This window comes from Ictalurus furcatus, chromosome 10, assembly GCF_023375685.1.
Source record: "Ictalurus furcatus strain D&B chromosome 10, Billie_1.0, whole genome shotgun sequence".
Classification (NCBI taxonomy): domain Eukaryota; kingdom Metazoa; phylum Chordata; class Actinopteri; order Siluriformes; family Ictaluridae; genus Ictalurus; species Ictalurus furcatus.
The window spans coordinates 19,476,024-19,488,921 of NC_071264.1; the positions used below are offsets into that span (position 1 = coordinate 19,476,024).

The 12,898-nt window shown below is 38.1% G+C and overlaps 1 protein-coding gene across 10 annotated transcripts in view; it reads right to left on the reverse strand.

The window, feature by feature from the left end:
- The window catches only part of LOC128613494 (lisH domain-containing protein ARMC9), a 42,673-nt gene that overhangs the window by 19,855 nt on the left and 9,920 nt on the right, over window positions 1–12,898 (reverse strand). For 9 of the 10 annotated variants that reach the window (XR_008386886.1, XM_053634302.1, XM_053634301.1 and 6 more), the window contains 10 exons: window positions 12,121–12,219; window positions 11,524–11,559; window positions 9,674–9,708; window positions 9,063–9,174; window positions 8,138–8,230; window positions 7,354–7,444; window positions 6,635–6,758; window positions 5,984–6,123; window positions 5,257–5,333; window positions 1,708–1,782 (listed from right to left, as the gene is read on the reverse strand). Coding sequence is in view for 9 of the 10 variants with exons in the window: in XM_053634302.1 (XP_053490277.1) it covers window positions 1,708–1,782; window positions 5,257–5,333; window positions 5,984–6,123; window positions 6,635–6,758; window positions 7,354–7,444; window positions 8,138–8,230; window positions 9,063–9,174; window positions 9,674–9,708; window positions 11,524–11,559; window positions 12,121–12,219 (882 nt within the window). In the remaining variant the exon portion in view is untranslated. The remainder of the gene's footprint in view (window positions 1–1,707; window positions 1,783–5,256; window positions 5,334–5,983; window positions 6,124–6,634; window positions 6,759–7,353; window positions 7,445–8,137; window positions 8,231–9,062; window positions 9,175–9,673; window positions 9,709–11,523; window positions 11,560–12,120; window positions 12,220–12,898) is intronic. The other variant, XM_053634303.1, reaches the window with a different exon arrangement.

Below are 12,898 nucleotides of genomic sequence, written 5' to 3' on the forward strand. Positions count from 1 at the left end.
TTTCGACAATCTCTAGGAATTAATTCTGATTGCAGATTCATAATAAACTTTATATGAATCCCAAACTGGACACTCTGTATACATTTTTCATCTATTTGCAAGTTATATCCGATCCAAAGTTTTGTGCATACATGGAGTGAGGTTGAGCATCAACGTTACCATAACAACCGGTGAGCATGTTCAGAGAATATTTTTGTGCTTTGTGTTTTTAAATGATTTCTCTCTCAGTAAAACCACATCAAAACATGATTACGTAATGTAAGAAGTGACTTTACAGCGCTCACAAACTCTTCTTCACATTTAATATTTGCTCAACATTCAGGAACACAGAAAATACATAACATTAACCATTGGTATAACAGATATACAACACCTTTATTCAGCTACTTAATGTTACCATAATTAAAGGTCTTTGAAGGGGTACGTGGACAAGCCAGAAAGCTGTTGGAAAAATGTTTTGTGGATAGATGAGAGCAAAATAGAATTTTTTGGTTTAAATGAGAAGCGTTATATTTGGAGAAAGGAAAACACTGCATTCCAGTATAAGAACCTTATCTCATCTATGAAACACGGTGGTGGAGTCATGGTTTGGGCCTGTTTTGCTGCATTTGGGCCAGAACTGTTTGATGGAATAATGGCAGTTCATGTGAGGTAACCCATGAACATCCAAGAGTTTTATCTGTTCTGTACTGAGTAATGGGCTAAAATTCCTCCAAGCCAATGTGCAGGACTGATCAACAGTTACCGGAAATATTTAGTCACAGTTATTGCTGCACAAGGGGGTCACACCAGATACTGAAAGCAAAGTTTCACATATTTTTGCCACTCACAGATGTATAATATTGGATAATTTTCCTCAATAAATAAATTAGCAAGTATGATATTTTTTGTCTTATTTGTTTCATTTGGTTCTCTTAGTCTACTTTTAGGAGTTGTGTGAAAATCTGATGATGTTTAGTTCATATTCATGCAGAAATCTAGAAAATTCTAAAGGGTTCATAAACTTTCAAGCACCACTGTAGCTAGCGAAATGACAAAGTGAACATGGGGTCATCTGTGTTTTTTCCATACTTTGTTGCTCAAACACAATAATGTCAACAAGAACATAATTCCAAGTTCCAACATCTGACATCTGATATAAAAGACTGATCTTTACTGAGGATAAACTGCTTCCTCATCCATCATAATGATTTGCAATAAATGAAAATCTGTAATATGAGCTGTTTATTTAAATGATTGTATTGTGACTCAAACACACACACACACACACACACACACACACACACACAGAACACACGCACATCTTCCAAGTGAAAGTAATCAGACACAAACAATTACACGGCTATCATTATACTAGATTATTAAAAGGACATTAACATTAATCCACCTCATTTAATCAGATAGAAATTTTGGCCTTGACTGGCCTTGATTGGTTTACTCTGATCCCAGTGAGGTGTTTACATAAATGTTTTTTCAGCTTGAGCTCTCAGTCTGAATATTAATGGATATTAATGAATATTAGTGTTAACTATTAGGCTGCATGTAAATGTAATAATAAGATTAATAATAAGAAGAACAGGAAGAAGAAACACAGCTTGTGGTTGTGCATGCAATCTTTGTGTGTGTGTGTGTGTGTGTGTGTGTGTGTAGGTGTGTGGGTGTGTCTGTGTGTGCTTTTTATTTTTAATGCTAATGTTAAACGCTCACCATTTCTTTGGCTTCTTGTCGTAATGTTGGGACACTCAGGATACTGTACAGAGCTCCATTTACATAGTACCGGATCTGTACACACACACACACACACACACACACACACACACACACACACAAGGTCAAAGTGAAGACATTGGAAAACAATTCCTTCCCTTCTCCATAATGTTCTCCTCCCTTCATTGTGGCACATGTTGATCTTTGTCTCATGTCTCCATAGGATGTAGCTCCAGAACTATAAGGGCTTTTTTAAAAGGTTTTTTTTTTTTTTTAAAGATTTTTTGGCAAACAATTATCTGATCTTTTAGAGACTTACCAGTTGTTTGCATATTGTGGTAAACCTTAATTATTTACTGCTTTGAAGGCTTCTCTTAATTGTTGACTTTGGTACAGATATGAGAGTGCACGATAGCTTAGTGGTTAGCACATTCGCCTCATACCTCCACAGGTTAGATTCCTGCCACGGCCCTGTGTGTGCGCAGAGTTTGCATGTTCTCCCCGTGCTGCTGGGGTTTCCTCCAGGTACTCCGGTTACCTCCCTCAGTCCAAAGACATGCATGGTAGATTAATGGATGTCCAAAGTGTCCGTAGTGTATGAATGGGTGTGTGAATGTGAATGTAATTGTGCCCCGTGATGGATCGGTGCCCTGTGCCCCATGATTCCTGGAATAGGCTCCAGGTGCCCTGCGACCCGGTAGGATAAGCGGTATAGATAATGGATGGATGGACACAGATACGCCTATGTCTGGAAGGTGTTCATTATCTGGTCAACAGAAATGTTTTTTCTGTCATCTACCACAGTTGTTTTCTATGGTTTTCCAGGCCTTTGGTGTTCCTGAGCTCACCAGTATATTATTTTTAAGAACAGCTGATTTAGGCACACCTGAATGTTTTCGCTATTTCTAAATAACTATATAAAATAAAAATTTTGTCAATGTACAAATATTTATGTACCTGACCACCATAATGCACGCGCACAACCCACCCTTCCCACCCACACACCCACACACACACACACACACGCATACACACTCACAGACTCACACACCCACACACACTTAAATGCCAAGATTTCAGTGCTTCAAATGTCAACAGCTGTGTTAGCTAGTTCATTACTTTCTGCCGAAGATTTTTTTCCCTTTGTATTTCTAAGTGCACACCTTTTTTTACACATTCAGTTATTCACAGTAGGAGGGTCCAATTGACGCTTTTGCCATTCGAGAGAAACATCCGATAAAGTGTCTGTATTTAAATAGGGAGTGAGTTGGAAAGTCAACAATGAGGAAGGTCAAGCTTCAGTAAGCTTCAGACCCTCTCATTGTTTAACACCCAGGCAGTGTACACAATTAACACACACACATGCGCACAATGCACACACACACACACACACACAGTGCTGACGCACTTATTAAGAAAATTCCTTATAGAAGGACTGAGAATCACTCATGTTAGATTTGATCTAAAGATGTTCCTTTAGATTTTCACATTTTAAAAACAAAATCATGTAAATTTAGATTAGATTTTGTTTATGAGGATCCTCTCATGATAGACCTGCGATTAAATAAAATTAGGTGTTTCCTGTTTTATGTCATTTGGCAGACTCCCTTATCCAGAGCGACTTACATTTATCTCATTTATAGAACTGAGCACTTGAGGGTTAATAGTTTTGCTCAAGGGCCCATCAGTGGCAGCTTGGTAATGCTGGGATTTGAGCTCATGACCTTCTGGTCAGAAGTCCAATGTCTTAACCACTGAACTACCACAATCAGCTCCTAAATCAGAAAACGGGCTCACATTAACACAAACATTCTGCACAGTGAGCTTGCACTAATAAGGGATGTTTTTTTCTGTCCTTTACCACATTTCATTCACGTTTCTCCATCTCTGCTACTCTATTTGTAGCTGTCCTGTGAGTTTGCCATCCTCCTATTGGTGGATTTTAAATGAACATTGTAGCAGTGCTTACACTAAGATTTTAATCAGAAATTTCTCACACTGACACAACTTTCATCAGCTTTGTCATCTTTGGTCACAGTGGCACTAAATCCTGTCACTTGTGTGTTCTAAAGCGGAGTTGAGCTCAGAGCTCTGTGCAGGTCACTTGAGTTCTTCCACTCCAACCTTGGACCTTTTTTTGCACAGGGGCATCGCCATGTTTGGGTTCGACCTCTTAATTCTAGTGAAGGGAAACTGTAATGCAACAGCATACAAACACATTCTAGACAATTGGAGAAGGTCCACAATCTTTTGGCCATATAGTGTATATTCATAATCTGTCACATTTGATACACTAAAAAGGAACAACTTAAATGTGGACACAGGGCAGAGAGGAGCGTCTAATGAAAAAATAATTATACAGGAAAATTATCCTCAGGAGGTGCTTCCCCCCCACAATTTACATATGTAAAGAGCAGATATGTAGAGTAGACATGTTCCTGGATTTAACTCAATACACTATTGACACAATATCTGAATACATATCCTTCACAGAGATAGAAATTAGACAACAGACACTGGATCAGGGCAGTAAGAGCCAGCTCAACTCACCTTCAGTGGTCTGAGCCAAGCTCTAGGGCAAATGCTTTATTTCAAGGTTAGGTCCGGTCCACTAATTTAACTGGACAAGCTACATTCCAAATGTGCTTATATTTAGTAGAACCACCCGTACATTTCACTGTTATAACACTCCTCTTCTTAGTGTTTGTTATAATTCCAAATTCTAGCAGTAGTTTGTTACATTGAAACTGTTATTACACTTACTATGTGCTGTCAGTCTGTCTGTTCATTATCATGGCAACACGCAAAACTCTACCCAGGTGTGGCCTCTTTGGGAACTATTTTCATTCACGGAGTAGAATTTATTATTTTTTTTTGGCGATATTGTGTCTGAAATGTCAGTTATTCAATATAAATTTTGTATTTATAGAACTGTTGTATAAAAGCAATATCGCATGAGCAAGAGCGCTGTTGTACTGAATATCAGCATGGCTGTGGTTTGGCTGTAGGCACAAGTGCCAGCTTTGCTGACATTCTGAACAACAACATGATTGCAAGTGTGATATTGCTTTTATACATTGCTTTTATATTGCTTAAATATATATAGCAATGCATAGAATAGCATAGAAACCACTATATTGTATAGGAGCAGGGGATTTGGGATTCGGCCTAGCCTTGATCACTGTTACCATAGAGACAGCCGTAAAGATGGTTGGTTAGAGAAAAACGCATGTGTGCAGTAAGCAGAGCTTCCTGAAAATAGGAGTAACTGAATTAGAATATATTATTCAGGATGAGTAGATGTATTAATGTTTTCTTAACAGATACATACAAAAATACAAATGGGAGATGCACTATTCAGTTTTTTTTTTTAAACAGTTGCCAGAAAGGTTCACAGTCTGGCTGGATGAGCCTAGAGGTGCGTATTGGTACTGGGATCCAAAGGTATGGAAAAAGTTGGCGTGAGCAGGAGGTATCTACTTTCATGTGGGTCTGAGCAAGCTGTCAGATATGAAGCCGGACATAAAAGGAACATGTTCGTTAACATACCTCGTGGTTTTCATGTCCTAAGAGGTCAGTCAGAACCGTTAGTACATGTTTGGCTTTTTCTGTGCATTTTCTTCTTCCTGGAAAATAATCCATATGTTTTTAACTTCTCTTTATTGCCTTCTGCAATAAAATAAATCTCAATGATCTTAAATAAATGATCTTTATTTACATACTGTACAGGCAGGTGACAAATTAAAGGAAAAGCAGGAGATTATGCTCTGGGGGTACTAAGTTGGATGATGTGGTTCAGCTTCACTTGATCTTCTGGCTGACCACCTTTATCCAATCATGAAACGTTTCTATACTGATCGGTGTGGTCTCTTCCAGGAAGAATCTGTCCCCATCCACATGGTATGAGTGCTCAGTGAATAGTTTGATGAGGAAGAAAAGGAATAAAATCCTATGCCATGACCTTCACACTCACAACATCTCAGTTAAACTGAACACTTGAGTGACATGCTCTCCACCTCCAACACCACCTGAGGGAAGACCTTATTGAAGAACAGCTCTTCATCACTTTGGTACAGTCCCACATGTGTGTGGAATTAATGCCAAGGAGTACTAAAGCTGTTCTGGAGGCTTGTGCTGGCTCAACACCTCACTAGCACACTTTATTTAGCCTTTTCCACGAATTTGTCACCCGTCTGTATGGTAGTGACTGTAACAACAGTGTTAAATGTCGGTGAAAAACACATTAGCATGGTGTAATGTGGATGTGAGCATTTACCCTGCGTGCGCAGACAGAGAGTCATCAGAAGAGTTACAGCATACTCCACTGTGTAATCTGATAAAGAGTCAGAGTCTTGCAGCTCATCAACCAACCATGCAATCAGACCCAATCTGATCAGAGACGACTGATGGACTCGTCTGCTCAAACACATGCACACGTGCAGCGTTAACTGAGATAACAAGTAAATACACTATGTGTGTGCACGCATGTCTATGTATGTATGTATGTGTGTGTGTATGTGCCACAATAAAATACTGAGTGACGGGGTGCACGTCCCCAAGTGTTTTATTCCTCTTATACCACAATGGTTTACTAATAAGTTACATTTTTATTTATTAAAAAACAACACTATCCTTTTTATCCATTTTTAGTTGCATTTAATATTCACAAACTAAGGATAAGCTACAATATTTTGCCATATTGACCATAAGAAAAAGTGAGGTGTGTTTATAGCTGCTATAATATAAGCGAGAAAAGGAACTAACTATTTTTTTTGGCTATAAACAAGTAGTGAGACTATATGGGTCCTGTTCTGCCCTGTTCTCAGATTGGATTCTGTCTCATGTGGACATCCCACTGGATGAGTAAATGTGAATGTAGGTGTAAGCTGGAGCATCAGTACAGGTGAGTGCGCAGGTGATGCATTACCTGAGGCTGAGTTTCTGCAGTGCCCCCAACACTTTCTCTCTGGTCACAGAGTCCTTCTCTTCCGACTGCAAACATTCAGTTAACAGCTTCAGCAGTGAGGAACACTGAGACAGATACACACGACCTGGTGGGGAAAAAGGTCATTCAAGACACTTCGTTCAGACAGCAATGAGTGACAACATGCTGAGGAGAAGATTCCACATGAGCTATACGCCATCTCTGTATGTATGACTTCAAATCAACATTAACTGAAGCATAACACCTAAGTGCTAGCTAGCTCCTTCATTAACCCAAGTCATTAGTAAGTTTATATTAGCATCTATATTTTCCAGTTGCCTAGCAACAGTGTTCTCATGAACTGTGCTTTCCTCATCATTTCAAAAACACAAATTTAAGCACTTCTGAATATGGGTGTTATTTGGTATTCATACAGCGTGTATTCTTGGTGTATAATTCCCATAATGCACTGTGAGCAGCGAGTCAGTTTATAAATGTAAAACTCAAACGAGTGTGTAATAAAATAAAATAAAAATCTAAATCTCTGTTATCTGGACCTAGAGGGCATATTAGTGTCTGCACTAATCTCATATGCCAATATCATTTTAACCACATATATATTTAATTTAATTGCTTAATTATTACATTATTGCCCCAAAAGTAATAAAGTCATAATTAAACAAATCAGCTCACTGATATTTCTCCTCATCACTTCTACTCACCCTCAGACAGGGAGGCGAAGGTGTTAATGAGGCGAGCTGTGTACTGCCTCACCGTCTCATTCTTCGATTTGATGAGGTGAACCACAGATTTCTAAAAAGCAGAGCAAAAATGATCTGATCCTGATAATGTTAGTTACATTATTCATCTGTTCATAATTACATTCATTTTGTAACCAATTAAGCAATAAACAGTGTATGTGTGTTAGCTATTTTATATATATATATATATATATATATATATATATATATATATATATATATACTGTGTAACAGCAAGTGTTTTGTTCCCCTAACGATTAGAATTTTATCAGTTTAATGTTACATTTTATATTGTGGAACATCCATGAAACAAGTTCCTGTTCTCATTAAACATTATTTTATAACTGCTTTGACAAGGTCACTCTTTTTTCTCACTTTTGAAGTTAATAAGACAAAAAAAAAAACATGGTTTGTCATGTTACCAAGAAACTGCAAAGTGAAGATGTCAGAAAACTTAAAGTTACAGCTTTACCTCTCACTGTTACAAAGTGCTGACACTGGAGACTCCTTCCATAAATGTCAAATAAACATCTCCTTACAGAAAACTTATCAAGAATTAACAAAAAAAAAGTTTATGTGGCACATCCACCATACAAGTCCCAGTGAATGAGCTGTTACTATTGAAATGATAACATATTAGAACAAGCACATTCATATAAACCTGTGATTTGAACGGCAGCCAGAACTCATGTCATGTCATGGAGTGTAAATTAGAATGTACTGAGTGTAAAGTGGTGTTTCTTACCTGTTTAGTGCTGTAGCAGTTTAACAGGTCATTACTGATGAAAGCCTGGAGAACCGTGTCTCTCTGCTCACCCTGTACTGAGCGGGTCAACCTCTGAAACCAAAAGCGCACGGGCACCTACACGTTACAACTCACAGGCTCACATTTCTTTCTGTCCACACACACGTGAAATAATTATATTAAAAATGGTCTACCACTCAACACTGTTACACTACCTACAATTCACAGCAGATCCATAGCATAATGACCGCCTGTGTAGAGACATGCACATATGCTAAAAAAAAAAATTAAATAATGAAGTTTTCTTTCTGACAACATCAACCCGAGAGTGCTTGTCATGCTCTGCGTTTCATATATATAGTAGTGGTTTAGTACAAGGGTGTTAGAGCGCTCTCATTATTCTATCCTGCTTTATTCTATCCTGTTTTAACCATCTTTCTGTAATAAACCTTTTTACCTTCAGAGGACAAGTCTGCGAGTGTCTAATTTTCATGACATATTTCTACTGTATAGGTATTATATAAGAAATTCTATTCTTTTCTTTGATGTTACTCCTCCTACTCGGTCTGCTCTGTCAATTTTAATTTCCCCTACGAGGGATCAATAAAGGTACAACTTATCTTTCTGAAGTAGCCCTACAGTTTATAGCCTTAATAGAACACACATAGGTGTCAGAATTTGAGATGTGTGTGTGTGAGAGCGAAAGTGAGTGAGTGAGTGTGTGTGTGTGTGTGTGTGTGTGTGTGTGTGTGTGTGAGAGAGTGAGTGAGAGAGTGTGTGTGAGAGAGAGAGAGACAGAGTGCGAGTGAGTGAGTGAGAGTGAATGAGTGTGAGAGAGAGAGAGTGTGTGTGTTTGAGAGAGAGAGAGATTGAGAGAGTGTGTGTGTGTGTGTGTGTGTGTGTGTGTGTGCGCGTGCGTGCATACCCAGCGCAGGGCCTGCAGCAGCAGAGCTTTCAGCCTGTCCGATCCATTAATCAGATCCCTCTTCAGCTTGTCGTAGTCCAGTGAAGGCAGCAGTGGGACATCTTTACTCCTCCTGATGATAAACAGAGAGACGCAGGAATCACAACTACAGTTGTACCAGACAGAAACCAAAAAACTGCACTGAAAAACATCACGATAATTCATAAACAACACTAGAGCATACAAAAAAGCAAGTCAAAATAAACTGAATATGGGTCAGTGTATCTAATATTTCTAATTATGAGATGAATATAAATTAAATAAGATTATTCCACCTGTTTTTAGATGCTTTTACTAAACTTGTTTTAATTTTTTTATTCTATTAGCAGATCATTTTGCTTCTTTCTAGAAATTAGTGCCTAAATTGAGAAAAATTATCTGACAACAGAACAAGACTAATTCAAGCTTGAAAGAAGTAAAATAAGTCTAGATATAGGGTTAATAATCCCGTATTTGTTTGACAGTAACTGTGTAAAATAGGAAATACTAGGTAGATGTGACTGTATTTAAGACTTTTGTACTTGCTAAGATGTTATTTTTGTTGCAGTATGGTGCTGCAGGTTCATACTTACTGTGCTGCAATGGACGCTCGTAACATGGACGAGGCCTAAGACAGACAGACAGACAGACGGACAGACAGACAGACAGACAGAGGTTCGGATAATTAGTGTAATATTAATATGTAACATTAGCACGTGTGTAGCTGTAGCAGGTCAGTAGACGGTGTGTTTATGTGGGTAGGGTTGCATGCAGAATCGCAGCTTTAACAAACGCGTCCATGCAGTGACTCCAAATGCTGACCTCGCATTAATAAGCATACTGCGACTTATTTTTTCCCTTTCATATTTCACGCCTTTCTTTTCCTGTCCTAGTCTGTCCAATATCTCATTTCATTTCATCTCCTCTACCTTCTTTTCTGCTCACTCCTTTCCTTAACTCTCCTTTCTTTACATCTTCTGACTTTATTTTTGAATACATTTCCTTCCCTTTTATTTTATTTCCATTCAATTCACTTCCTCTCCGTCCCATCTAAATTTTTCAATTTTCTTTCCTTTATTTTTTATTTCTTTCCTTACAATTCCTTTCCTTCCCTGTGATTTCATTTCCTTTCCCTTCCTTTATATAACAACCTTCTTTTTCTTTCCTCTCCTCTCAGTTTCTTACTCTTTTTCTCTCCTCTTCTGTCCTTCTCACAGGGAGTTAGACTGAAACTCAAGCCCATACAGTGGGAGGTATAGGTACTGGAGTGAAAGAGCAGGGTAATTAGTGGTTTATTTGTGTTTGGAGGGATGTTAATGCCTCATTTCACTGAGAATCATAAAGAGTGGCATCTTTAAAACTGTAGGTAAATATTAGATGTGAGCAGGAGCCTTTCAGTTAAGCTAACCCAAACATATTACGGCTCTTTTGAGTGTTTGCCCTCTGTGTGTGTGTGTGGGTGTGTGTGGGTGTAAGCTGTGTATGCGAAGTTGTAAAGGAAAGATTTAATGACGTCTGATCAAGCAATAAAATGAAACACAGTGACGCACCATTCACAAATCTGCGTATGGCTCCACTCTTAATAGCAGATCAAATGCTACTCACGTTACTTTTAGACCTTAATGCAACCTTCATATAGAGTAAGAATTTTATTTGGTTAGCCATTTAACTTTATTATATACAGTGCCCTCCACTAATATTGGCACCCTTGGTACATATGAGTAAAGAAGGCTGTGAAAATTTGTCTTTGTTCTAAAAATTCACAGAAATACTCTGCTCTCACGGATATCAAACAATCGCAAACACAACACGGGTTTATCCAAAAAAAAATATATGTGTGGAACAATTATTGGCACCCTTTTAGTCAATACTTTGTGTTACCTCCCTTTGCCAAGATAACAGCTGAGCCTTCTCCTATAATGCCTGATGAGATTGGAGAATAAATGGCAAGGGATCTGAGAGCATTCCTCCATTCAGAATCTCTCCAGATATTTTAAAGATATTTCGAGGTCCACGCTGGTGGACTCTCCTCTTTAGTTCACCCCACAGGTTTTCTATGGGTTTCAAGTCAGGGAACTTGGCTGGACATGGCAGGACCAACATTCTAAAAGTCATGTTCTATGTACCAGATGCTAAATTTAAAATGTGCGATACCGCACTAATCTAAAGAAACATCATGAAGAAGGAACTTTAGTGCAAGAGTGCAGGCTGGAAGAGGAGGAGGTTTAGAACAGGTTAAATGCTAATTAATAAATGGTTATTCCCACTGGGCTTCCACGGGACAAAGACAAGCATTCTTACACTGAACACAGACATTCATGTCACAGAAACGAAGGGAAAGCCAGAGACATGCTAATGGACGAGAGGACGAATATAAAGGATGCACGAAGCACGAGGGAGAAAGGATGGAGGAAAAAGATATGAAGATACACCAGAAACTTACATATCCATCATCATAAGGAGACATAGAGTAATATCCCTTCACACACACACACACACACACACACACACACACACACACACACACAGAAGAAGTGGGTGAGGAATCACTAAGCAGAACAGAGTGTGTTTAGTGTCATTTAAATTATACAGCTGAGTAACGGTTTATTATTTGTTAATTATTAACATTGTGCCCACTTTTCAAACATTGCACATTCCAGGATCTACATCCTATAGCCACTTCTCTGCTGTGTGTCAGATTTGCCATCAGAGGAAAAAAATAAGACTGTTCTGGTGTATTATTGAGTGAAAACTCATAGCAGTACAACAATGTTCAAACATGAAGCTCCTATTCAAAATGTGTAAAGCTTGGCAGGTCTGTATTTCTGTTTTACATTTACAAACATCATCCAGTTTAATGAATATTTAAATATGTTTGAGCCTTTCATTTGGATCCTAACTAAATTGATGACCATTTGATACATATAGAGCTCATATCCAGCTTAAGAAATGCAACAAACATGAAACTGTAATCTAAACTGATGTTTTTTTTTTTTCTTTTTCCACGTAGCTAGCAAGAATGTGTGCTTGTGTGACTCACTGTCCCAGGCCGTGTAAAATCGATGCTCTGAGCGACACTCTCGCTCATCTGTCCACCGAAGAGGCGCGCATACAAACTCTGCAGATACTCAGGGGAAATCTGTTTTTTTAAAAATAAATAAAAAAATACAAGGCTGTGAGAATGTGTGTGTGTAATATAAAAATAATTACTTATATTCAGTACTTATATTTTTTACTTAACGCGTAAAACTTTAACTGGGTTTTAATTAGAGATGCACCAATGTATCGGCCAATAATCGGTATCGCTATAGTTTAAAAACATCCGATGATCAGGGTTGATTATATCTTGTCAATCAAAAGAGGGCGGGAAAACACTTCAATGTCATGCTGTGTGTAAAGATGATTTCTCTTGTGTGCAATGACGACCAAACTGCTTTTTGTAATCTCTGTAATCTCTGCACTGCTAAAAATTTTACACCGGACACTGCAGGAGTCAACCGGGAGTTTCAGCATGGAGTTTTGGTTTTTTTTGCTGCGCTGCTTGAAGCGCCAGTACACTGTTGAAAGATTTAAATGAAGATGAGTTGACAAAAAAGTATATATATTGCACAGAAAAATATATTTGTAGAGTAGTATATTTCATATCCAGTTTCTAGTTCATATTATATATTACCAGTTTGATGTTCAGTGATGAAGTAGAAATGCTTTTGTTTGTCGTGAGTGAATGCGAATGTGAATTCAGTCAATGCTAATATGAATTAATATCATTCAATAAGTTAAGAAATCTTACTTATGTGTTAATGTTAATTTGAGTAATG